Source organism: Syzygium oleosum, unplaced genomic scaffold (assembly GCF_021117445.2).
Source record: "Syzygium oleosum isolate NSW1041296 unplaced genomic scaffold, Sole_v2.1 Sole_v2.21, whole genome shotgun sequence".
Lineage (NCBI taxonomy): Eukaryota > Viridiplantae > Streptophyta > Magnoliopsida > Myrtales > Myrtaceae > Syzygium > Syzygium oleosum.
In genome coordinates, this window is record NW_026607505.1 from 2,475,428 (window position 1) to 2,502,431 (window position 27,004).

Below are 27,004 nucleotides of genomic sequence, written 5' to 3' on the forward strand. Positions count from 1 at the left end.
CCGGAACTATCTCTCTCTCTCTCTCTCTCTCTCTCTACACACACCACCGCTCATGGAAGAAGCCCAATATTGGAATATGTGGTAAGTCCACGCCAAGTGGAATTAAGAAATAAAGTCCAAATTGGGACTTTTCTTTTTTTCATTACTTTTCCCTTAGCCAATTCCCACTTCTCAAGGGAATATTCCGTGTCCACAAGTTACCCAAATTGAAAATCTGCACTTGATCGCTGTGCATCTAAAAAATCAACTTTGTGCTTTACTATAATTCATCTCCCTTTACGGGCTCAAACTCAAAACATAATTTAACCATAAACATGAGGAAGAAGCTCCAGGGAGCAAAGCAACAGAACAAGAATGCATCAAGGTTGGCGAAGATTGCGAGGTCTCTTTGAGAACTTGAAGCGATGGTCAAAGAGCAAAGAGCAAAGCAGAATCTCCTGCTAATTGTGAGAGCGATGAGCTCAAGTTCCCCCAGCAATGCTGATGAACACTTCTGCTTTTACCTTTTAATAGAAATCAATCCAAAAAACTAGCAGAAAGTTTAAATTTAGTTCAAGAAACTTATGTAATGTGGAGACATTGAAGAAACAATACCTACAATTGACTCGGTCAAAACCTTTCAATTAGAGTTTTTCTTTCGACCAAAAAAAAATTAGGGTTTTGCCTTTACCCCCAGTGCAGCTTTACTAAAAGAGGAAGAAAAAACAAAACATACAGACCCGATTTAGTCGGTCCGGTTCCTAGTGCTGAACTGGGAACTAGATCGATTATTGCCGGTTCCAAATTTATGAAACTAGGAACCGAACCGTTTCTCACAGGAACCACCTAGAATTGATCGGTTCAATCCTGTCCAGGGCATTTTCTAGGTAGAATCGGGATTGATGCTCACTCCTAGGACGAGTGTTAGTTTTAACGACAAAAAGAAGAAGAAGAAGAAGATGCAACACAACAATGAGAATGCACTAATAAGACCGTCAATTAGAGGTGAGCTGTTTCAGGTTCCTTACAGGTTTCACCTAGAACCTGAAACCTAACCTCGGATACATGTTCCTTATTTTTTGGAACCTGGAACCTACCCCGTCGGAACTTGGAACCTAGAACTTACCCTGTCACAAGTTCCACGGTCGATTTCAAGATTCAACAGGTTCTTTTTTTTGTTTTTTTCATTTTTAGTCAAACAAAACGAAAATGAACGTAATAATACCGAACAAGCTTATAATTCATCAAAGAGAATACAAAATACTAGTTTTCCTGGCATTATGGTTCAGATAAATATAATTAAAATGAGAAGTCATTGCGTGAATCGATACGCAACAGAATTCACGAGGGATTAGCATGTCGATCAAGACAATATCCATATCTAGGACCACAAACAAAATGGGAAGTAGGAAAAAGGAAAGAAAGATAAGCTTTTGGTCCTTAAACATTCATGACAATTTGTTCCAAATTTTGACCACCTAAAATCAAAAGAAACAACAATAATAGTTGATAACTTGATAATAGTTTTAAATTAAAAATTGAAGTGTCGCGTATCGATTATTTGCAATTACAACTACAACTGCAACTACAACTTTTTCTTTTCTTCTTCCACCATCCATTATCACCATGGTTTTAACTATGCAACTATCAAGCTTAAGATATTTTTTGAAAGAGAATGATGAAAACAATCGACCTTACTAAAGAACAAAAACTTGGCATAGATACATGACAATGAATACCCAAACATAACAAGTTAAGCAAAGTAATGAGCATGCGAATGATGGGTACTCCAAAACCACTTAAATTGAAGGTCTAAACAAACCTTAGAAAATGTTCTACATGACAAGTTAAGCAAAGCAATGAGCATGCGAACAAAGATGATAATTTGAGAGCTAAGAAGTGAGAAGTGAGGAGTAGTAAGAAAATTATGATTTTAGATTTAGGGTTTTCGATTCCCGGTTCTATTCCCAGTTCTCGGTTCTGGTTCCCGGTTTCAGTTTCGCTTTCCGATTCCGGGAACTAGAACCTCTTTCCCTAGAATCGAGAACCGAAGAACCGAACCGTTCTACCCTAGACCCGTGCTCATCCCTACCGTCAATGCCCAATTAGAGGCCCAAATAGACAACTTGACATTATGCTATATGCGAACATATCAAGTGTTTATGTCCAAATCCATATGATGATATAGCTTGTTAGATAACTAGGAATACGAGATTTGAACTCATTATGAAGCGATCCAATCCCACGACATGTCAGTCGCGAATCAAGCCCAACAAAACCATCAATCACCACTGAAGACATGCAAATGATTGGCCGATGGCCACATTATCATCATCTGCAATGGCCGCCTTCGCCACGACCACCGCCACTCCTCCTTCGTCCACCACCGTGGCCTTCACGAGGCTGCAAAACCATGCGCAGAGACTCTCTCACCTTCTCGCTCTCAAATTGGGAAAATTTCAATTAAGGACCCCAAGTGGGGTCAAATTCTCAAAAAAGGGTCCAAAGTGAATATAGTGTCAAATAAAGGCCTGAAGTGCCCAATCAGTCTCAAATAAGGACCCGAAATGCCCAAAAAATCTCAAATAAGGACCTGGGTCATCGGCGGGCCAAAATACCTGCCGGCCGGCAAGAATGTTACTATTCCGGCACCGGAACAGTAACTTTTTAATTTTTTTTTATTATTTTCTTTCTGTTTTTCCTTTTCTGTTTGTTTTCTTTTCCTTTTCCTTTACTTTTTTTTTCTTCTCTTCCTTCGTGGCCTCAAGCGAGGCCGCCCTCGCCGGCCTCGGTCGAGGGCCGCCCTCGCCTGGGCTGGGCGAGGTCGGCCTCGCCGACAGCTGGCGAGGCTCGACCTCGCCCTCACCGGGCGGCCGGGCTCGACCTCGCCGTTCTTCGGGCGAGGTCGAGCCTCGCCCGGTTGCCGGCGAGGTCGAGCCTCGCTAGATCTGGCGAGGGCTCAGCCCCGCGGGCGAGGCTCGACCTCGCCGGCATCGGGCGAGGCCGGCGAGGTCGAGCCCTCGCCAGATCGGCGAGGCTCAACCTTGCCGGCAACCGGGCGAGGCCGACTCGCCCGGCCCCAAGCGAGGCCGCCGCTCGCTTGTTTGCGAGGTCGGCCCGCCCGGCCGGCGGGCCGAGCCTCACTGGATCCGGCGAGGCCGACCTCGCAGACAACTGGCGAGGGCGGCCTCGCTTGGGCTGGGCGAGGTTAGCCTCGCTAGTTGCCCGGCAAGGTTGAGCCTCGCCAGATCTGGCGAGGGCTCGACCTCGCCGGCCTCGCCCGATGCCGGCGAGGTCGAGCCTCGCCAGCCGGCGGGGCCGAGCCCTCGCCAGATCTAGCGAGGCTCGACCTCGCCGGCAACTGGCGAGGCTCGACCTCGCCCAGCAACGGTGAGGTCGAGCACGGCCGGTTACGGAGTGAGGGCGAGGTCGAGCCTCGCCCGGCGGCCGGCGAGGCCGTCCTCGCCCGGCCCGGGCGAGGGCGGCCCTCAACCGAGGCCGGCGAGGGCGGCCTCGCCTGAGGCCACGGAGGAAGAGAAGAAAAAAAAAAGAAAAGGAAAAGGAAAAGAAAACAAACAGAAAAGGAAAAACATAAAGAAAATAATAATAAAAAAATTAAAAAGTTACTGTTCCAGTGCCGGAACAGTAACATTCTTGCCGGCCGGCAGATATTTTGGCCGGCCGGCGACCCAAGTCCTTATTTGAGACTTTTTGGGCACTTTGGGTCCTTATTTGAGACTAATTGAGCACTTCAGGCCCTTATTTGATACTATGTTCACTTTGGACCCTTTTTTGAGAATTTGACCCCACTTGGGGTTCTTAATTGAAATTTTCCCTCAAAACTATGTTCCGCAAAACATAAATAATAATAATAATAATAATAATAACAACAATAATAATAATATATATATCGAGTATCCAGTCAGAGAAAATACATGAATTGCGAAATTATTATTATTATTATTATTTATCTAGTCTTCCGTCAGAGAAAATACATGAATTGGGTGTGTAGTGCTTTTTTAAGGAGCAAGTTAGGAACATATTCTGGTAAGCAAACAACATGAAAAAGAAAAAGAAGAAGGTACTACCAAAAAAAAAAAAGAACAAGAAAAAAAAGAGATTACGTGTATTAAACTTGTCGCTGAAGAAAAGATCACAAAACAAATTATGCCTCACCTTGGTGTTACTTCGCTTTGGCATAGAGGCACCCCTTTTCGAAAATCTTCCGATAAATTACTTTTCTATTTTACTATCGGATCGTCTTTCTATTAACGAGACGTGGTTGACTTGCACGTGAAGCAATCAAACAAACCTTTTGGTAAAATTCGACGTGTCAGCCTAGAAAGCCGATTGAAATATATGTGAAATACGCTTTCAGAATAAATAAGATAATGCAATAAACTTTTCAAGCATTATTAAGTAAGCCGATCACAACTTTCATGATTGGCACGGTCGCTTGGGGTGTCGGGAAATTTCCAACTTAGCAGTGCGTGCGAACTAGTCCAGCCGAGCATCCTCCTACAAAGACTGGCAATACCCGATTCGCAACCCGACATGACCCGACCCGATCCGACCCGACATCAGCCGTGATCCAAAAGCCCGGACACACCATCACCACCACTAAAGACGTGCAAATGATTGGCCAATGATTTCACGCTTCGATGGCCGCGTTATCGTCGTCTGCCATGACAACCGCCGCCGCCGCCGCCGCCGCCGCTCCTCCTCCGCCTCCTCCGCCGCCCGCCACCGTGGCCTTCACGACGCCGCAGAACTACGCGGGGAGGCTCTCTCGCCTCCTCGCCGTCGAAGGCCACGCCCCGCTCTGGTGCCCCACCCTCTCCGTGGGTCCGACCCCGCAGACCATCTCCTCCCTCCGGTCCCACCTCCTGCCGCCGGCGCTCGAGCCCTTCTCCGCCGTCGCCTTCACCTCCCGCGCCGGCATCGCCGCCTTCTCCGCCGCCACCGCCGGCATCCGGGCCCCGCTCTTGGCCCCCCACGGCGGCCGCGGCGGCGCCTTCATCGTCGCGGCCCTCGGCAAGGACGCCGACCTCCTGTCCAGGATCTGCCCCGACCCGAGACGGATCGAGACCCTGGTCCCCCGAGTCGCGAGCCCCCGGGGGCTCGTGGGCGCGCTCGGGCGAGGCGACCGGAGGACGATCCTCTGCCCGGTCCCCCTGGTGGTCGGGATCGAGGAGCCGCCGGTGGTGCCGGAGTTCATCGCCGACCTGGAGGCGAACGGCTGGGCGGCGGTCAGGGTCGGGGCGTACGAGACGCGGTGGCTGGGGGAGGATTGCGCGGGGGCGATCGCGAGCAGGGCGGAGGGCGAGGGGCTGGACGCGATCCTTTTCACCAGCAGCGGAGAAGTGGAGGGCCTCCTGAAGAGCCTGAAGGCGGGTTTTGGGTGGGAGTGGGAGGACGTGCGGAGGAGGTGGCCGGACCTGCTGGTGGTGGCGCACGGCCCGGTGACGGCGGCGGGAGCGGAGAGGCTCGGGGTCGGGGTGGACGTGGTGGGCCACAAGTTTGAGAGCTTCGGGGGTGTTGTGGAGGCGCTTACCCTGAAACTCCAAGAGCGCAAGAAACAACCTTGAATTGAGCTGAGGCTGAGCTACTTGGTGATCTGTATGGATTCAAATTTGGCCCAAGAAGAAATCATGAACTTGTTTCAGCAAAATCATTCCTTTGCTCTCTCGTTTACCTTCCTCTCATGAGATGAAATCGCCAAAATGGTAAGGAATGTGCAATGGACTGACAATTCAGACCAGAAACTGCATGATGATGAACATCTGAGTCCCATATTCAACCAACAATGCGGCCCAAAACAGAGAAGAAGAGTGTTTCTCATTCTGTATTTTGAAACTGAATCCTGTCCTTGCCCTCCAGGCCAAACATTTCCAGAAAGAGGGTTGTTTGATTTCCCATCTCCCTCATAGATGGAAACTTTGGTGGAAACAACACGATCCCGGTTTTGTTTACTGGTCTCTGTTTAAGTTGTTCGTGCATATCTTCTTCGCATTCAGCAGAGTCAGATCTCAGGGAGCTTGATGATTTTGCTGAATGTAATATGACCAACTCTTTCTGCTCAGTTACACAGATTTGTTCGGGTTTCATGTCACCTGATTGCAAATAACCAAGTTGGGAAGATATTTCATTTGCTTAATGCAGAGGAGAGAAAGAAGTATGACACTCATGCTATATTCTCTAGGAATACACAAGAATATAGTTTGGGGGGCTTTTAGAACAGCAAGCACTTTTATGCTGAAGATAAGAAGCAATCAAATATTCTATATTAGCTATTTGACAAAACACTCGACTTTTATGGTGACTTGGTATTACTCCTACGCAGGTGTCATTTTCTTGGTGGCTTCAACCCTGACAGGAGCTTCAGTGCATCGCTGATGGATGGTCGGTCCGATGCCCTGCTTTGTATGCAGAGCAGAGCAACTTCAAGCATCGATTTTATCTCCTCTTGCAATGAGCGATCGGTACCGACATCATTCTCTGCAAGGATTTCCCTCACAAGAACGGCCCTTGGCTTGCTCCGTATGCTTCCCACCGCGTTTGCTGACCTCCCGTTCGTCAAAACTTCCAGAATGATCTCCCCAAAGTTGTAAACATCCATTTGGAGCTGCTCCCGTGTGGCATTGTTATCTGTCATCAAACGAGAACAGAGAAAAGAATCAATTTGATGCAGGGTCGAGATAATGAAAAGAAAAAAAGCCAAGAGAATTCTGCAGATGGTATCCACCCGCTGTTAGTTTGATTCAAATGTCCATTATGTATCTGAGTGTGCTCTGATTAATATTCCATTTCTGATCACAAAAGAATCGTTACTCTAGATGAACTAAAAGCTTTTGATTCCACAAGTCGTCATCATATGACGCACCTATCTGTACAGAAACTTAGGTCCTTGGTGCATAATGGCATTCTCTAAGATATGGTCAATTCGAAATTTCTGTAGATGGCTTATTTCGTTCGGTTAACACCCGGAAATCAACTTTGTCAAACGTGAGTATTCTATAACATTAACATCCAATGCATGTACTATGTGAGGATAATGTTTAGCTCAATTTACCTGCTTCCTGGTAAGAAACTGTTCCTCCCACTGAACCTTTGTTCATCCGGACCAGATAAGCGAGTCCGAACTCAGTCAAACGCGGTTCCATATTCTCATCAAACACCACATTACTCGACTTCAAGTCTCCATGAGGCATAGCAGGAAAACAATCATGGTGGAGGAAACAAAGGCCCCTTGCAACACCCATCACAATTTTGTACTTTGCACTCCAGTCCCTCTTAATTCTCGTCTTTTCAGCCAAATTCCCGTTTGGCAGGTAATCATACAACAGATAGGCCATCTGTTTATTGTAACAGAAACCTAGCAACCTGATCAAATTCACATGCCTTGCATTGCCCATTCTCGTGATATATTCCATCATGGCCTTCATTCTTTTTGCATCCCATTCGATCTTTTTCACTAACACGGTGATTCCTGTGGGCAAAACGGCTTTGCATACCAAGGCAGGTAGGGAAGTTGTTGACTCCATGGACTCTGCAGAGCTGAAGCTTTTCAGAATATCGTTAGCTGTAAATCCAGGGAGCCCACCAAAGGAAACCATTTTCCACCGGCCTTTATTTCCTTTCCGGAAATAAAATAACCCGAAAGCTAATGCCGCAATGAAAACGATTATTCCCACACATAGTAGCAGAACCAGCATAAGCTTGCCTGTGCCTTTGCTTCCCAGTATGACCACTGAACTAGGACATTGCCTCAAAGGTTCTCCACATAGTCTCGCGTTTCCAGCAAAGGCACTTCCATCCATTGACTTGAACACCTTCTCCGAGGGGATTGAACCGGTGAAATCGTTGTAAGACACATTCAAGTATTGCAAACTCGAAAGATCACCAAGTTTTGCCGGTATAGGACCAGTGAAATTATTGTGCGACAGGTCGAGAGCCCTTAAAGCAGGGAGACTTGCGAGCTCTTTGGGTAGAAGGCCTGTCAGGTGATTGTTGCTCAGGTCGACCATTTCGAGAGCCTGGCATCTAGAAACACTTTTGGGGAGTGATTGGAATAACTTGTTACCATTCAGCTCAATGACTGAAACTGATTCACATGAATCAAATGAAGGAATGTTCCCAGAAATATTACAAGAGGATGCTGAGAAATTCTGAAGAAATGGCAAAGACCATATCCCTTCTGGGATGAATCCTCCTAGCCTCGAGTTGTAGGAAACGTTGAAGTACTGGAGGTTTGAAGCTCGATATGTATCTGCAGGCACTCCACCAATAAAATTGTTCCTCGATAAATCTATGTACGTTATGTCAGGAAGAAGGCTGAATGTCAGAGAGATCTCCCCTGATAATGAATTATCTTCGACCCGAAGACGAACGAGGGAAGAACAGTTCGTGAGAGACGGAGGAAGACTGCCCTCAAATTTATTCGAAAACAAGATCAGTTTGAATAGAACACCTCCTGAGCAGATATCAGGTGGAACAGCACCTACCAAGCTGTTGGTGGAGACATCAATGTACTTAAGCTTCATGTTGTTCCCCAAACTGCTTGGAAGTGACCCGGTGAAGTAATTGGTCCATATGAGGAGGGTCTCAAGTGATGGAAGGGCAGCAATACCTTCAGGAACAGTACCATTCATTTCATTACGCATCAGGCTCAGCAACCTCAGATTCTTCAGCTCCGAAAAGCTCTCGGGGATCGGACCCGAGATTAGATTATCCGAAAGATCTAAGTCAGCAAGGGAGATCATTCTGCTGAACTCTCCTGGAATCAATCCGGTGAACATGTTCTTGAAGAGGAAAAGGGACTGAAGCTTGGTGAGATTGGAAAGCTCACTCGGGATCAGCCCAGATAGGTTCGCATCTGCGATATCTAGATATTCGATTGCGCTCATGTTGCCCAATTGCCACGGGATGCTTCCCTCGTAGGAATTGTACCCAATCTCCATATGACTCACTGTCTGAAGCTTCCCTAGTTCTGGTGGGATTTTCCCACTCAGGTAATTCCCAGCAAGGTGTATGAACTCGAGGCTCTTGAACGAGCCGAATTCAGATGGAATTGGTCCACTGAAGTAACTACCAGCTAAATTAAGGACCTTGAGATGTTCGAGCCCGGAGATCTCAGCAGGTACTGGGCCTGAGAAGCTGTTGCTAAATGCATCAAGCACTCCAAGGTCTCTGAGACCAGAGACTCCGCTAGGGAAGTGACCAGAGAAGTTGTTTCTGCTGATATCTAGAGTTCTCAGCCCAGAAAGATTGAAAATTCCCACGGGAAGCTGCCCGGAGAAAGAATTGTAACTGAGGTTAAGACTAGTCACCTCTTTGAAGACGCTGAATTGCTTCCCAGATAATTCACCACCAAGGCCTTTCTTGGATAGATCAAGACCCAAGATTGATGTGGAGTTTTCATTGCAAGAAACACCAGACCAAGAACATGCAGTCACTTTGTCTGGTGAGGTTTGACCTCCAGGGCTCAAGATCCAGTCACTCAAGCTGTTCTGGTCATCAACAAGCTCTTTTTTCAGACTCAAAAGAGCCTCTGAGTATACATCTGCATCAGCAGACAAAGCTGGCTCAAAGAACATGAGGGTGACAAGAAGGTGAAGGCAGAGAAAATGGGAAATCTCCATTGGTACTTGCAGTGAGCAAAATGGAGGGACAACACAAGAAAATCCCAGTGAAAGTTCAGTGGAGAATGGGAAATTTTTTTAATATGTCAGGTGAAATTCACAAACTTCACCTTTTTTTTTTTGTTTTGGTTTGGTTTTGGGTGAGTGGTGCATGGGGAATAGAGAAAAGTTGGTTCATAAAAGGAGGGAGTGACGTTGATGATTAGTTGAAATTGAGAATATTGAGTTTACTTTTAGGAACAGAAGTGGACCTCTTGGTTCTTAGTTTATTTGGATTATGTCTGCCATTAGGGCATAAAGGTTTTATACGTGGAATGGCACCTCTTCCTTTCTTTTTCTGCTTTTTACTGAAGAGAATCCCATCATTCTGCTTCGGTGTCTAATTCAAACTGGCATTTTGAACACTTTTATGGCTATCAACGTTGCATGAATTCGTCGATATCGATAACATAAAAAGTGATTGGACCTCGTGTGGTGCTCTCTTTTTTCTCTCTTTTGCTCGCCGACGCAGAATTTCCTTACTTTCAGAACGGATGAGTGAAATTTCTTTTTATCTTTAAAAAAATGCTTGCGCTCATTTCTACTGAGCAAGCGAGAAAGCTTGGACATTTCGGACTTCACGCAAAGGGTTCATTCCCTCAAATCTGTTGCTGCACAGAAGAGGAGTTGCAACGATATATTTTGGCAACCTTCGATCTGAGGACACAATATTACGAGTACTTGATTGAACACAATTCAACTGCTTCTGTTAAACTAGTTGATTCCTTTTTTTCCCTCCATTTCAGATATGGTGTAATCGACTCTTGCTCGACTATGCCTTCTCATTTAATGGGACGAAAGTGATGGGATGACCTGGCTAACACCAAGAAAATCATCGGAATAACAGACTAAGCTTCAAATAATATCTTAAAAGGGCATTGTCAATGTACGGGGATTAATTTCTTGACTGGTATTGTTATTTATAGTCAGGTTGGTCCTTCTAAGGCCTAAATGAACTAAGTTCTTGCCAGGAAAGTACTGCTCAAGCATCAAAATGAAGCACAACGGAGGTAGGTACATTTGAGTATGTAATGGAGGACTAGAGTTGTGACATTGGAAGGATGAACTGTATGCCAGTAATCTTGCATAACCCTCCCAAAGTGTAGTTGTACGTATAGACAACTGAGCGTAGATCTTTGTTAGGATTTATCAGATAAAGTTTGAGATGACAATTGCAGGTGCAGCGAGACACTAGACAGAGATGGAAAAGACAATGGTTGTGTTTAAAGGCATGACCTTTTTCTTCTGATTTATGACAAGTGAAGGCTTTTTCGTGTCTTTGAAGGACTCAAAAGTTGCCTCCTCACTTCACACCTGTGTACAAGGCGATTCTCGAAGCTCTCAAAACTGCTCAGGTACACGTAGAGAGAGCTAAATGTAAATAGAGACTACTAATTTCACCCATTAAGATTGGTAAGTACAGTTTAAGTTGGTCAAAAACTCATCCTATAGTCATCCAAAGGATGAATATTAAGGACTCAATCGTCTCTCAGCTTTTTTTGTACCATACAACCAGTCTCTTACCATAGGTTTGGTTTGGGCTTGGGTTAAATAAATGCTAGGCATATCAGTGTCAGAAGACAGAGTGCCCAAAAGTACTAAAATACAATACTTAAATGAGGACAGGGTCTGACCAAAAAAAAATAAAAAATGAGGACAGGGAAGTTATTGTCCTTTAGTTTTTAATTACTTGAAAAAGACCCAAATGAGGAAAATCAGAATTCTTGTTGGTAAAAGGAACATAGATACATTATCTTTAACATCTAATTTTTAGCCCAGTCTATTCCCGAAAGAAAAGACAAACTTCAGTTGAGAAAAACTTGGGGCTCGTCATGAAAACTTTCACGAGAGACTCCTTCTCTTGCATTCAACACTACAGTGGGTCAAAGCAGCTGCATTCACGTGACAATGTCATGGTCATCATTGTGCTACACAGTAGGATATAAATCTTCTAGAGTACACAATGATTGATCATTGAGCTGTTTGATTAGCACCCATTAGACAAAGAGCTGTTTAATGAAATGCAGAAGAGGGATCCGTTGAGGGACAAAAAAGGGAGAGAAATTGCTGAAAAGCAGCTCTTTTTTATTGGGAGGCAGGTTCAGAAAAGACCACACTCTCACCGAATATCTGCGTCTTTTTAGGGGAAAAGAGGCAATTCAATTGGATTGGATTCCCATAATTTAGTCAAAAGTTGTCTTAATCTGACCCTAACAAAAAGGCAAAACCCCCCTCTGAAAGAAATGAAACCTGACTACTGTGATTAAGCACTCTCCTTCTTTTTCATGGTAGGGATGCCAATGACAATGACCAAAGCTAATCCTGAATAATTGTTTTTTATAAAGGAGAAATGCAGAGGACAGGATATAAGATTAAAGGTTATGATCACAAAAAATCTCAAATTAATATATCTGTGTCATATTTATTCTAAATTAATTTTCGCATCACAAAAAATCCTAAACTAGTGTACTAGTGCTATATTTACTATAAACTAATTTTCGCATCTCAGAAAATCCCAAATTTGTACACCCATTACAAATTTGCCATCCGTTAACTTCCATTCAATATGTTAGTTAAATTATTGACGTGGAAACGCACGTGGCAAACAACTCGTATGATTGGAAGAAGACATGGATTTGAAGTGTAAATTGAACATAAATGGATCTCTTAAATGAAGTCCTTTCGGGAAAGCCAGATTTGAAGAAAATGGACTGAGATCGGGAAATCCACTAAAATCCGTTAATTTTGCCCAAAGAACTTCCTCACGTTTCGAAAATCTATTAAAATCCTTAATTTTGCCCTAATTTTGCTCAAAGACTTTGGTAGATTTGTCACGGGTGTACTCATTTTGGATTTTTTATGCCACGAAAATTAATTTGGGGAGTAAAGTTGACACTGTAATATCAATTTGAGATTTTTGATGAAATTAATCCTAAGATAAAGAAGGGGATGCAGAAACAAATGAGGCCCCGTCATATAATAAATCAAACCATTATTAAAAAGTGTGAGGCGTTTCTCCACTTTCCATATCCCAACTTGTCTTTGGGAAAAGTCATGTCTAAAGGTTACCGACTCTTTAAGTTTCAAACTTTGTACAATCTGCTTTCGTTTTCCCTTGAGATTAGACAATCTGAGTGAACATATCTCCCTTTGAAGAAGTGAATCAACTGGCTTCCCGCAAGCAATGCTCTTTTGCTACTTTAATTTTTGTTTTCCATGTCAAACCCATCTTCTATGTTATATATTTAGAGCACGGGTGCGTTTGGTTCGGCTTTGTAAATGGGCCTCGAGGAAATACAAATGTCTTTAACTTGAAGCCTTTTGGGGAAATACAAATTGCCTTTTGTAAAAAATCTTTTGTAAAGCTACTTTGAACTAAGTGGTATTTAATAATTTTTTTTTGCAAAGGGCTTTTGAGTTTTTTTTTTATTTAAAAAAAGCAAACCCTTCGCTAGAGCTAGTGAAATGCTATGGTCGCTAGTAGCCATCGCCCAAGGTCGGGCGACCCTAGGCAACGAGGGTTGAGGTCGCTTGACCTAGGCGGCCATCGCCTAGGGTTGCGCGACATCGGCGATGGCCGCCTGGGGTCGCATGATGAATCCTAGGGTCGCACGACCTTAGGCAGCCATCGCGGGGGTTGTGAGACTTCGCTTGCCTCTTGTCGGCCCTTTGCCATCCCGATCTGGCCTTGTCAGCTCTGGCTAGGCTACCCTCGCGCAAAGAAGAAGAACAGTAACAACGAGAGGCAAAACCGAAAAATTAAAGAATTAGTGATGATAGTTTTGAAAGAAAAAAAATTAGTCTAAATGCTAAAATTCCAAAGCTGGTCCCTTTCAGCCTTCCTAAGGCTTGCCATATGCCCTAGTAGCATTTCCTCAATGGGCTTTGGAGGCCGAAAGCCCATTGAAAAAGCTAAACCAAACGAAGCCCACGTGATTATATATATTTCTCTTAATTGGTCATCATTTATTGATTGTACTTAATATTATAATACTTTAGACTATTGTCAGCAAAGCTTATAAATAGGCTCATATACTCTTTATTTGATTAGATATCAAAATATAAAGAAAATTCCTTAAATCGGTATTCTGCATTATTCCTTAACTTTCTAGATTTTGATTTCAATGTTCATTTTTCCCCTTTAGACAGTAATTAAGACGAGTCTTGATCATTGTATATGTATTTTGCTATGAATTCTCCGAAAGCACTTATCTCTAAACACGTAAATAGTTTGACCAAACTGTTTAGTAGCCAACAAAATTCTTTCCCAATAAATTCCACTACTCTGTGCCCCAAACAAAGCACACGTTTACTCATTTTATTATAGTGAGTATAAGTTATAACGCTCGGCCAAAAAACATATATGTTATTATAATGCAATTTGAATTTATTGTTCCATTTAATTTAGTTATTTATATCGATTTTCTCTCGCTAAGCCCTACAATGATAAGAAATTACTTATTAGAATTGTGGGGATGGGATTTTAATTCGAAATTACCGGTTTTGGATGTCACGCATATCGTTAGATCTATTGAAATTCTATTTCTAATTCTATTAACAATAATTATTGCTTTCTAATTTTTTTCTACCATGGTTAGCTTTCAAATTTAAACAATATTAATTTTCTATGTTAAAAATATGATAGGCTCATGAATATATTCTTGAAAATATGTTGTTAGAATTCTGATTTTTTGTTAATTAAATGGTTTGTAAATTGTGATACTTTGACATGAAATAAGATCATAGATGCATTTTTTAAAATATATGGTATATATGTATATTGCACGTCCGAATATATGGATTTTTTTAATGATAGTAAATTTAAAATTCAGAGTAAATTCTTATATTTTCAAAATAGTGAGCTTAAGTAACCAAGTCTTACATCCAGTTACTGGTTTTAGTTAGAGTTACTTAGTAACTTACTCTTTTACCACGTAATCTTAGGTTACCAACTCTTATTTGAGTTATTTATAAATATCTAATGGTCATCTTAAAATTACAATGTTTTTATAAAATTGAGAAGCTTTTACTAGTAACACCGACCTTCATTCTTATGTTTCCAATTCTCACATCAAAGGAAATTTAGATATTTTTTCAGTTTCATGAAATAATGAAAAAATGAAAAAATTATGTGTACCTTGGTGCATGTAACATTTTGCATTCTTTTGTGAAAATTTCAAGTACTTCGGATAAAAAATAATAAAAAATTCAAATTCCGTTGGCCGCAAGATTTAATTAAGCAAAAGGTAAAAAGCGAAGGCCAATCAAGACAAACCTAAGTTCAATATAAGATATAGAAAATGAAAAATTCGGGTGGAAAATGACGACATATTAAAAGAAAATTTGGGCCCATTTGGCAAGTTGCCAAATAGTAAAAATTTCTGTTCTTTTGTTTCCAGAATCAATTTGGGAATATAATCCGTTTGTTAAAATTTTTGTGCCCGAGCACAAATTTGTAAAAAATTATTCCCAGAATCAGTTTTTGAACAGAATCAAGAAGCAAAAAAAAGTAGCTTTTTTTATTCTGAGAACAAGAATCAGAATTGGAAAAGAAATTATTTTTTTTTCTTCTTCTTCTTTCCCGTTCTTTCTGTTCTTCTTCTTCTTCATTCTCCAGCCATTGGCCACCGGCCACCGGCGACACAGGCGAGGGTCCCCTTTGTTGGATCCGGCAAGGGCTGGACCCTCGCGGCCTAGGCGAGGGTCGCCCTTGCGGCCTGGGTGAGGGTTGCCCTCGCCAGCCTTTTCCAGCCCTCGCCCGAGCCGGCGAGGGCCGTCCTCGAGGCTCGCGGCTTGGGCAAGGGTTGCCCTTGCCGGATTTGGCGAGGGCGGCGGCGAAAATCTAGTCCTCACCAGATTTAGCGAGGGCGATCCTCGCCTAGGCCACGAACCTCGAGGGCGGCCCTCGCCGGCTCGAGTGAGGGCTGGAAAAGGGCGGCGAGGTTTGCCCTCGTCCAGGCCGCAAGGGCCACGACGCCCTCGCCAGCCCTAGCCTGTGGCTGGTCCCCGGCAGCCATGGCCAAGAAGGAGGAGAAGAAAAAAAGAAAAGAAAAAAGAAAGAAAGAAATATTATAATTTTTAAAAATATTATTAATAAAAAAGAAATTTTGTGCCGTTATCAAATGCATTTCTATTCTTTTTCTATTCTAGGAATGGAAACTTTGAACCGTTACAAAACGTCTTCAAATGCTCAGAATCAGTTCTCAGGCACAGAATAAAAAAGAATCATTTCTGAGCAGAATCAGTTCCCGGGCACAGAATCGTTGCCATGCGCACTCTTAGTAACTCACTCTTTTACCATGTAATCTTAGGTTACCAACTCTTATTTGAGTTATTTATAAATATCTAATGGTCATCTTAAAATTACAATGTTTTTATAAAATTGAGAAGCTTTTACTAGTAACACCGACTTGCATTCTTATGTTTCCAATTCTCACATCAAAGGAAATTTAGATATTGTTTAAGTTTCATGAAATAATGAAAAAATTATGTGTACCTCGGTGCATGTAACATTTTGCATTCTTTTGTGAAATTTCAAGTACTTCGGATAAAAAATAATAAAAATTCAAATTCCGTTGGCCGTAAGATTTAATTAAGCAAAAGGTAAAAAGTGAAAGCCAATCAAGACAAACCTGAGTTCAATATAAGATATAGAAAATGAAAAATTCGGGTGGAAAATGATGACATATTAAAAGAAAATATTTTGAGTGGAAAATGATTAAATTCGACCTAATTATTTATGAAAGGGAAAGGAGACAAAAAGAAAAAAAATTAATCGACCTTTTCCTCCCTATTTTATAAATATCTAATGGTCGAATTTAAGTTGTGAGGGTCTTAAAATTACAATCTTGAAAATATGTTTGGTTAATGAAAATAAGAACTTTGAATAGGAATGTTTTTTATAAAATTGAGAAGCTTTTACTAGTAACACCGACTTGCATTCTTATGTTTCCAATTCTCACATCAAACGAAATTTAGATATTGTTTAAGTTTCATGAAATAATGAAAAAATTATGTGTACCTCGGTGCATGTAACATTTTGCATTCTTTTGTGAAATTTCAAGTACTTCGGATAAAAAATAATAAAAAATTCAAATTCCGTTGGCCGTAAGATTTAATTAAGCAAAAGGTAAAAAAAAAATCAAAAGGTAAAAAGTGAAAACCAATCAAGACAAACCTGAGTTCAATATAAGATATAGAAAATGAAAAATTCGGGTGGAAAATGACGACATATTAAAAGAAAATATTTTGAGTGGAAAATGATTAAATTCGACCTAATTATTTATGAAAGGGAAAGGAGACAAAAAGAAAAAAAATTGTCAACCTTTTCCTCCCCTATTTCATCAGAAAATTTAAAAAATTGTATATTAAGTAATTTGTCTTAATATGAAAAATTCAAATTAAAGAAAAGAACTAGAAAACCCGAATTTAAGTTGTGAGGGGCCTTTTGGTTCACAAAAATTATTTTTGTATTCGTTTTCAATGAAAAGGAAACTGAAATTCTTTTTCATTTTTTCGATTTTTTGTGCTCTTGAAAATATGTTTGGTTAATGAAAATAAGAACTTTGAATAGGAATGAAAATTTAAACATGTTTGTTGTGTCTTTGCAATGCTGTGCCTTTTCTTAACTAATATCCATCTTTTTATTCAGCAATTAACTATTAAACCTCCTCTTACGTATGTTGCTAATATCAAATTATTAAAGCAATAACTGTAGATAATTTTTAATTGGCGAAAATAATTTTCATAATGAAAGAAATTCGTAACTTACTAATTTATCGCCATATTTGTAAATTTATCATAGTGCTACGCTTATAAAGTTTGATAAATTGGTCACTAACTAATTTATCTGGTATTGGCGAAATCATTTTAGTATTGGTATTTTACTATCCAGACCTAAAAAAAAATTTGAAAAAGTTTGTAATGTATTGATTTATCAAAACGTTGGTAAATTCTTTCTAGTGTTGGTATATTATTAACTGCACTTGCAAAATCTAAAAGAAGTCGGTAACTCACTAATTCAATAGGATGTTGGTACATTCCACATCGGATTGGTGTTTAGCTAGCCACACTCGTAAATTTTGGGTTAATACCACAAAAAATCCAAAACTGGTACACATGTGATAATTTTACTTCAAACTAATTTTTTGACCACGAAAAACCCCAAACTAGTACACTTGTGATAAATTTACCCAAAACTAATTTTTTGACCAACAAAAATCCCGAACTGGTACATTTGTGACAAATTTTCCCTCTGTTAGTTTCCATTAAATTGAATTAATACCACAAAAAATCATAAAATGGTATGCCTGTGACAAATGGAGGGTAAAACATAAAATTGGTACATTCGTCAATTGTCGCGTGTCATTTAACAAAGCAATTCGATAGTAAAATTTAACGGAAATAAACTGAAAGTAAATTTGTCACGGGTGTACCGGTTTGGGATTATTGGTGGTCAAAAAATTAGTTAGGGGTAAAATTGTCATAGATGTATCAGTTTGGGATTTTTTGCGGTATTAACTCTAAAATTTTAAACAAGTCGGAAAACCACAGACTTTTAGGATGTTGATAAGTTCCTCATAATGCTAGTAGTTTACTAATCACACTTGCAAAATTTGGAGAAGTCGGTAACTTAATAATCTATCGGGACGTTGATAAATTCCATATTAGGTAATTTTTACTGTGCACACCTGTAAAATCTAGAGAAGTTGGTCGGTTATTAACTTATTGGAATACTGGTAGATTTATTGTAGTGTTGTTAATTTAAAAATGGCACTCGTAAATTTCAAGGGAGTTGGTAATTTACTAATTCATTTCGAAATCGAGAAATTCCCGTGAATGATAGCGACTTACTAGCTGGATTACATGATAATCAAGGTACTAATCATACTTTTATAAGACGGTATTTGAAATTTAATTACAACTTCAGAAATCCACCACTCATGGAAAAACTTTTCCGATTTTCCCCCCTGAAGCATCGTGTCAACTTCCAGGCCAGCTTCCTCCATTCCTTGAACCAATTAAGAGACGAGAGTACAACAGCGGGCTATCAAGAAAAATCGTCTTACCAAGTTAGGCAATGCTGATGAAATTGGCAATACATCTTGACGAAGAATAGTGTGACCTGCTTTTATCTAGCGTCGAAAGGAAAAGCGAATCGTTCCGACATCGTAGCCAAAGTGCTCGACTCATCGAAGCATTATTTCCATCGAACCAATTGTTTCTCTGCCGCAGCGGTGCAATGAACATATACGAGATTCCGCTAAGTTGCGTCGCTGAACGTCTTTTTAGAGTTTAGACGCCTTGAGTCCTGGAGCGCTCTGATCTCCACAAGTTCATGCGAAATTCAACCCCATCGTTCGAATAGATCTTCGACAGATGTGGACAATTTGCTGAGGCCTTGCAGTTGACTCCCTCGTTTTGCCACATTTCCGACTTTCTCTAGGCCATGAACATCACGAAGCTTCGAACATCCTTTAATGTCCAAATATTTCAGGTTACCGAAGCACGAGAGGTCTGGTAATGTTTCAATGGATGCGCAGCTCTGGATAATCAAGAATTCCAATTTTTTCAACCTCTCAAGACCTTTAATTTCGACTAGATTGTGGCAGAGATAAGCTTCTAATCGCTTCAGATGTGTTAAGTGCGAAAGGTCCGGTCTTATAAGGTACTCACAGTAAATTATAAACAGCTGTTCCAAGTTTTTCAATCCGTCAAGGCCTCGAACTAGATCGTCATTCACTAGGGAAAAACTCATATCCAAGTATCTCAAGGACTCTGCATGTTCAAGGCCGTCAAATTTGGACAACTTCTCGCTTCCACATATACTTAGATGTACCAAGGATTTTAATGCTTCCAGACCCTTGATTTCTGTCAGCTCACAGCAGTTTTGGATATCTAATTGTGACAACAACTCCGATCTTGACAAACTTGGCAACTCTTTCAACTCATCACAGCCGTAGACATAAAGCTTCAATATTGCCGAGGGAAGCTCTGGTATGGATTCCAGCAATTTGCATTCGTAAACAGTGAGCTCTTTTAGATGGATTAGGTGAGAAAGTTGAGGCAATGTGCGATGCTGACAAGTCAGTTCCAGAACTGTTAAACAGCCAGGAAGTTTCGGCAGCGACTGAAGTTCGTAACAGCCAATTAATTGAAGGTGTTGCAGAGAAGGCAGTTCACTTATGCTTTCCGGCAGCGATTGAAGCATCTTACAGCCGCGTAAGTCAAGTTTTTCAAGACGAGAAAGCTTATCGAATGTGTGGGGGAAGCCAGAAACGCCTGTCCAACTTAATACAAGGATCTTCAATGAAGAAAACCCATCTATAGGTATTTCCCCTACCAGACTCCGGGAATGCGAGGCATGCAATTCTTCAAGGTTGCCCAACTTGGCAATAGTACTCGGTAAGTTACTCAATTTACTTGCAGTAATATCCAAAATTTTCAAGTTCTTCAAATCTCCAATGGATTCAGGTAATTCCCGAATGCCCATACATGGCAATTCCTTTGGAGTCATCCATTTTGATTTCCAAGATGCATTGGGGAAGCCATATCTCCCATATTTAACTGGGATAACCTTAAGAGATGTATCCTCCCCTCTGCCTAATGACAGGCGCTGCAATTTCACGAGGGATCCGATGCTCTCTGGAAATCTATCTAAACTGATGCACATACTCAAGTCAAGGGTCGACAAGTTTACGAGATGGCTGATTGAGTCGGGAAGTCCAACCAATGATTTGCAACCATAGGCGTGAAGTATCTCCAGCTTCTTCAAAGAACCTATACAAGGAGGAATTTCCTCTATAGCAGTCTTGCATATGTTTAGTTCCTTCAGTTCTTCCAATTTGCCCATATCTCTGGGTAGAACTCGGAGTTTCCCACATCTCGAAAAGTCCAAAGAAACGAGGCCCTTCAAAGAGCCTATACATGGAGGAATTTCCTCTATAGCAGTCTCGCGTATGTTTAGTTTCTTCAGTTCTTCCAATTTGCCCATTTCTCCGGGTAGCATTCGGAGTTTCCAACAATGTGAAAAGTCCAAAGAAACGAGGCCCCTGACTTCTCCGATAGAATGGTGAATTTGCTCCAAATTTTGACAATTTGCAAGGACTAATATTTCTAAATTTTGGAAGGCTGAGAGATCAGGAGTAACTTTTAAATGATAACAACCCGTAAGATTTAGAACTTTCAATTCTTTCGCCACCTGCAAAACAAAGTGACTTGATAAATTTTCGCTAAGAGTAAGCCATTAGAAACAAAAGACAACATGCTCTCCATCTGACCTTGAGATGACTCCAACCTTCCCAAAGCTCTGAAATGTCACTCCATGATAAATCAAGTATGACTAATTTCTCTAGATGAAAACTAATAGCCACGAATGCAGGACAATATTGCCACTGAAGCCATCGCAACTCAGGAAGCAAGCTTTTGGAATCTCCAATCAGTCCAGCACCACGCACTTGAAGGAACCTTAAGTTCGGTAGTGTTTCAAATTGTTCAGTTGTGAATTCACTGTCTGAGCGGTATTTGTCAAGACGAAGGGCCCGAACGTGAAGTTTTTCAATTCCCTGCACAAATGTTGCACCAAATCAGCTAACAGTGGACCGATATCACTTTGCCTTCGTTCTATTGTGGTGAAGTTGACGCTCAGGTCAGACCAGATTTTATCAGGTACGCAAGTTTTTTTTTTGGGTTAATGAATAATGTCATGTAATCTTCCCCTCTGAAGTTACTGCGAAATATTTTATATATTCGTCCTGATATCTTCCCTTCTTTGGTTTACGCTATTTCTCCCTTTTTCTTCTCTTATCCGATTAGAGAATCAGTGCAATGGGTCATTGCAAGGGAAAAAGCATGATGGCTCGAATAACGACTCAGAATGAATTGATACTAACACCAATTGCAAAACTAACCACTAACGAATAGGGGGTTTATTGTTTAAACCCAAAAGTTTTCTTTCCTTAACTCGATAGGAAATGTCTACCATGTATAGATGCTAAGAACATTTCATCCTAATCACATCAAGGAAATAACATAAGGAGAATAATCTCGGCTGTGAGGTTTAAAATTGATTCCAATTGAAAGAATTCATGTAAAAAGAGAGTAGAACAACAATAGAGGTAACAATAACCTTATTTCTCTGACGTACTTCCAAGGCTTCCTCATGGATCCACAACCTGCTTCGATTCATAGGCGCATTGTAATCTTCTTGGCGAACAATTTCCCTACCAAGGTCTCTCAACTGGTCATGCATTTTCAGCTCATGATTATCTCCAATTTTTATTAGCGACATAAAACTCAATTGTTCAATTTCCATCGCTGGATAAAAATTACAGGCATCCCACATGTAGGATGTAATTCTTACATGAGTTCCAATAAATAAACAAGCAATATCCAGAAATATTTGTTTTTCCTCATTGCTCAATGCGTCATAGCTTATCCTCAACGTTTCTTGCACTTTCCTATGTGGTGCTTTCTCTAACTTCTTTAATGCGTCTTGCCAGAATGCTCGGTTTTTCCCACACAGAAATGAACCTATAACTTCGAGAGCTAAGGGAAGTCCTCTAGTAGTGGATACGATATCATGAGAGAGAGACTCAAATTCACACGGAGGAGAGTCCCTCCGAAAAGCATGTCTACTAAACAAGATCAAAGATTGGTCCACTGCAATTTCCTTGAGTTCGTACTGGCAATTCACCTCAGCATCATCAAGAATAGACCTTATTCTTGTGGTAATGATTATCTTACTACCCCTCTCAAACCAATCATGTTTCCCAATTAAAGCTTTTAGTTGATCATGGTTATCCACATCATCTAGAAGAATTAGGACTTTCTTATGTTTAAATCTAGATTCCATGATCCTAATTCCTTCATCCTTGTTCGGCACTTCATCCTTTGTTTCCAATATGTCCCATATTAATTGCTTCTGCAAACATGAAATGCCCCTGCGCTGCGAGGATTCTCGACTGTTTGCAATGAAACTACGATGCTGAAATTGGTTGAAGAGCTTATTATAGACGACCTTGGCTAATGTTGTCTTACCAATATCCCCCATTCCATGGATACCAACCATTTGGGTAGCATTGGGGTTATCATCCAGTAATCTCAGAATATCCGCCACGGTATTATCAATTCCGACAAGTTGTTTGGTAACAACTAGCTGAAAGGCCTCTTTTAACTTGCTCAAAACTGTTCTGACGACCATTTTCACCAATTCTCCTTCGCGGCTGTTTATGAAGCATTCGAGCTAAAATGCATTAGAAGAACAATCATATCCTGTTGTATCTCATTATTACCACACTACAGCATATAAGAGTAAAAAAAGCAAGCTCAAGTTGTGAAACACACGATAGAATAGCCTCCTCTACAAGCAAGATCTGGTGGAAAGAAATTAAATAAGGTTTCTATAGAAAATGAAATACCCGTTAGCAGTTCTCTCCGATTCCCATCCCTTTAAGGAAGCCACTTCTTGGAGTGCTTGTTTCCATTCGGCAACATCTTCCTCGGAATACTTCCCACTTAAATGGGAGAAAGCCTCTCCAAAGCTCCCTTTCTGGTGTTGCACATCAGCCGGTTCAACCTGGTAAAATATGGGCAAGACAACGTGCCCGGCGCTCTTCATGCACTCTGTCATTTGTACGAGCTCTTGAAGGCACCATTTGCTCGAAGGGTAATTCCGAGAGAGAACCGGGATGGAGATCTTGCTATTCTTAATGGCCTGGAGAAGGTTGGTGCCGATCTTCTCACCTTCGCAAAGCTCATCGTCATCTTTGAACACGCTGATTCCAGCATCGACGAGGCTGTTGTAGAGGTGATCCACAAAGGCTTTGCGAGTGTCCGTACCTCTGAAGCTCAAGAACACGTCGTAGTTGTTACTTCGTTTTGGAGTGGTGGACGAGCTAGACAACGCACTGGTATCGTCTGCTTTTCGACGTTTGATCTCTTTGTTGTTCTGGACAAAATTGGCTGCAAGCCAAGAGGAGAGACGTTTCATTTTTTACTCCAACAACTCTTGAACTGAGTCTCTCTGTATGAAAGAGTGAAATGCCTAAATTTGGGCTGCCCAAGACGATGATCACGCGGAGCTGAGTTTTTGACAATTTTCTACTTCAAGATGCACATGGATAGAGGGAGGGGGGGCGGTGGTGGCGGGGTGCGGGGGGCGTGGCGGGGCGCGCGGGTGTGAGGGAAGACAAATTAATAAAGAATGACCGAGAGTTAGCGGGGGGCGCGGCGGGGCGCGGGGGTGTGAAGGAAGACAAATTAATAAAGAATGACCAAGAGTTGGTCGTTGCCGGAATAGGCTCGACTGGTGAAGTGGGCGTGCTTTTGCTTTTTGACAATTTCATTTGTCGTGTGTTTCGAGCCATGATACCCTTTCTTTTGGGACGGAGCATCCTGTTCCACCTCAGACTCCACCAACCCTTGGCCCACCTCATCAAATTGCTCTGATTGAGGAATCTCAAGTTGTTCTTGTTCGTCGCTTATCAATAAGCTCATTAGATAAGAAGGGAAGCACTGTTCTGCTGAAGAAATGGCTCTTTCCTCATTCTTTTGAGCATCGTTGTCATATTGAGGGATGGATTATCAGATCGGTATTCTCGTTATATAAGCTCACGAATCTTTCATTGAACGGAATCATATGATTGTCATTTATAAACTGTGCATGTTTATCATCTTATCTGATGCTTATTCTGCTTCAATGTAGGTTGCGACTTCAGCCAAGTCTAAGGACTCTCCTCCCTATATCATAACAGGACTCTGTTTGGGGGGATCCAAATCCTCCCCTTCTCACGTTACACGGCTTCTGAACACACTCGACCTAACGAAGAGTATACTCTCCCCCCTTGTATCACCTCCGTTCAACAAGCCGTGTTGCGACATTCGACATGGAATTCGTGCTTCTTGCACGTAGTTCTTAAGGATCGATTGTTTCCCAAGACAATTCCTTCGTCCTCCCACGACTACCAAAGCAGTGGTCAGTGACTTTTCTCATCCGTCCCCACCGTTCCTTTCCGAGTCTCCTAAGGCCACGAACCTCTCCCTTTTAGTGTCAATGGGAAACGCACAGGTGGCCTCTAGCTGTTCAAAAGATAAAAGGGAAAAAGCTTTAAAGCACTGACATCGAATTGAGACAAAAAGAAAAGGAGAGCGAAAGAGAGTTGGAAAGCAATAAGAGAGTCGAGAGTCCGCTCGTACGCGCTAGTTTGCTCTAAAGTGCTTCGCGTGGGGTTTAAGAAAATATATTGTAATAGCGAGTGTGAGCTTTATACTAATCACGAATAAGAAATAGTTGCTCTTCCCAATATTCTCTCATGTTATTTTGATATGAATGTGTCTCGAGCCGTCTATTGCGATTTTCTCGTGTTTACCACCACCACTGCGCTTCGTACCCAACAGCTAACATCGATGAATGATATATGATATCGGCTTTTGGAAGAGAGACCGATCTTTCCGCAAAGCCTTCCTTGGAGCTCGTCCAGTTAGAGCCCAAAAACGAGTCAGCTTATTGAAGATTGAAACAGGACCCATTCCTAGTCACAATCACTTTCATTCTCTAAAACCATTTCTAGAAAATCTCAGCTACTCCAACGAGAGTGGTTTCGATCCTGAAGCGGTTAGCTCAAAGTGGGGTGCTCTGCCAATCCCTGCCTTCCCCTGCATCTATGGAGTTTTGGACTTTCAGGAAAGAGCGCGCGAGACTCATCAAAGTGAAAAGAAAGATTGAACTACTATGACGTAGAATGGGAGGGGCATTTCATATGGGAAGCCCTGGATTTAAGCCGCTCCTTATCCAGGCTCTTTGACCGCAGACATCACTCCTTACCCTTGTCAGACAGGGCGGTTACATCATATTTAAAGAACATTACATCCCCAGGGTGTTAATGTGCATTGAAGTACATAGAAACTGGCAAAATCTTAGCATCCTGTGGGCTAAAAAACTCAAGTTGCTAGTAATTTTCAAACGCTAAACTAAACTCTTATTTGGGTCATCTAAATATGTCTATTAGATCATTTAAGAATTCTGTAGTGTAATAATTTTCAAAATTTACTTTTGAACTGACTAACTATAATGAGAAGTTTTTCACAATTCCTTTTTCTTATTATTTTTCCAAGTAATGTTAGGTTACCGGCTATTATTTAACCAGGCAAAAACTAAAAAATAAAAGTCGATGCACATACGTCTGAGGGGGCTTTCAAACCAACTTGAATATTTATGAAGTACTATAACTGCAGATGTAATTCATATGGTTGTAAAGTAATATCTATTTTTTTCTTATCACTGATATCATTTTGCCGATAATAATTATTGTTTTTATGTATGTCAATATAACAAAACATATATCACTTACTTTTGTATTCCAAGTTGAGTTTGGTTGTTGATATATATATTTTTATTAATATTTTGACAAAAGTTCCAAAACTATTCTTCCAATGCTAGTCATGTTATAGCTTTCTAAAAGCTTAATTTTTTAACGTTTAATCTAGCGATGATCTTTGCTAAATTCCTCTTATAATTTTTTTTTGTAGATATTAATAATTAACAACTACCTGTATTAATAATAAGTGCTTTTGTCGCATTATGTATGATCCACATAAGAAATGATCACTTTCCTTCTTCTTCATAATTCTCTTCTAAAATTAAATAAATACCATTTATTTAATAACACTCAAAGTCTAATAAAGAATCATCAAACCATGTCAAGTACATTTTAAAGAAAATATGTGATCTTAACACAAGCCCTCCGAAGAGGCGGTGGAAGATGCTATTTGAAGTTTATCTCAATTGAAGGATGTGAATGAAGATATCAATTTACTGTGACAAAGTCATGGCACATTAATTCGGCGATTATTCGAAGATGAAATCCCGTTTGATCTACTTGGCCCATTTAATTCCGATAAATGTGTTCATATGTCAAGAGTAAATTGAGTTACTTTGAGATGCGCCATGAGTTTAGGGCTGGCAAATTGGCGCTCTTAGCTTAATACATAAATTAAGGGAATCCATGTCCTGAACTGTATATATCAAAATAAGCGCGGAGCAAATTGAACAAATGAAGAACATGCAACACTTGTATTTTAAGCATTTTGTTAAGAAGGGCCCGGGACGTAGATAAATAAGTAAATAAGGAAATAGGATTGACTGTCCCTCGTGATATGTGCAATTAAAACTTTGGAAATTGCATATATCTTCATTAAGTATGCTTAACAAATGCTTTAAGGGCACTTGTTAACAAGATCCATATTATAAAGAAAAGTTAATACCACGAAAATTTCAAACTGATGCACCTGTAATAATTTTATCCCAAACTAATTTTTTGACCACAAAAAACTCCAAACTGGTATAC

At 41.1% G+C, this 27,004-nt stretch overlaps 3 protein-coding genes across 5 annotated transcripts; 1 reads left to right on the top strand and 2 right to left on the bottom strand.

Annotated features, from left to right (window-relative positions):
• The first annotated feature begins 4,545 nt into the window (after positions 1–4,545).
• On the top strand, positions 4,546–7,020 carry LOC115677266 (uncharacterized). Of its 2 annotated transcripts, none has more exons than XM_056320866.1 (2): positions 4,546–6,154; positions 6,323–7,020. In XM_056320866.1, the coding sequence occupies exon 1, from the start codon at positions 4,641–4,643 to the stop codon at positions 5,565–5,567; it is 927 nt and encodes a 308-aa protein (XP_056176841.1). In that variant the 5' UTR covers positions 4,546–4,640; the 3' UTR covers positions 5,568–6,154; positions 6,323–7,020. The 2 variants fall into 2 exon arrangements, with proteins under 2 accessions (XP_056176841.1, XP_056176842.1); XM_056320867.1 differs by having other exon boundaries at positions 4,546–6,035.
• On the bottom strand, positions 6,112–9,754 carry LOC115677436 (leucine-rich repeat receptor-like protein kinase TDR). Its single transcript, XM_030600602.2, has 2 exons — positions 7,052–9,754; positions 6,112–6,627 (listed from the first exon to the last, which is right to left on the bottom strand). The coding sequence occupies exons 1-2, from the start codon at positions 9,618–9,620 to the stop codon at positions 6,326–6,328; spliced, it is 2,871 nt and encodes a 956-aa protein (XP_030456462.1). The 5' UTR covers positions 9,621–9,754; the 3' UTR covers positions 6,112–6,325.
• An 8,742-nt stretch (positions 9,755–18,496) lies between these two features.
• LOC115662818 (disease resistance protein RPV1-like) lies at positions 18,497–23,954 on the bottom strand. 2 transcript variants are annotated; one of them, XM_056320758.1, is made up of 5 exons: positions 23,361–23,954; positions 23,078–23,282; positions 21,787–22,882; positions 20,939–21,223; positions 18,497–20,859 (listed from the first exon to the last, which is right to left on the bottom strand). In XM_056320758.1, the coding sequence occupies exons 1-5, from the start codon at positions 23,647–23,649 to the stop codon at positions 19,006–19,008; spliced, it is 3,729 nt and encodes a 1,242-aa protein (XP_056176733.1). In that variant the 5' UTR covers positions 23,650–23,954; the 3' UTR covers positions 18,497–19,005. The 2 variants fall into 2 exon arrangements, with proteins under 2 accessions (XP_056176733.1, XP_056176732.1); XM_056320757.1 differs by having other exon boundaries at positions 23,078–23,952.
• Positions 23,955–27,004: the final 3,050 nt, after the last annotated feature.

Bases quoted from the DNA above. Each gene is read 5' to 3' on its own strand.
- LOC115677266 (XM_056320866.1), top strand. From the start codon at position 4,641: ATGGCCGCGTTATCGTCGTCTGCCATGACAACCGCCGCCGCCGCCGCC.
- LOC115677436 (XM_030600602.2), bottom strand. From the start codon at position 9,620: ATGGAGATTTCCCATTTTCTCTGCCTTCACCTTCTTGTCACCCTCATG. The intron at 6,628-7,051 runs GTAAATTGAGCT...GTTTGATGACAG, and splicing joins AGTTTCTTACCAGGAAGCAG to ATAACAATGCCACACGGGAG.
- LOC115662818 (XM_056320757.1), bottom strand. From the start codon at position 23,649: ATGAAACGTCTCTCCTCTTGGCTTGCAGCCAATTTTGTCCAGAACAAC. The intron at 21,224-21,786 runs GTTATTGTTACC...ACATTTGTGCAG, and splicing joins AAGTACGTCAGAGAAATAAG to GGAATTGAAAAACTTCACGT. The intron at 20,860-20,938 runs GTCAGATGGAGA...TTTGTTTTGCAG, and splicing joins AAGGTTGGAGTCATCTCAAG to GTGGCGAAAGAATTGAAAGT.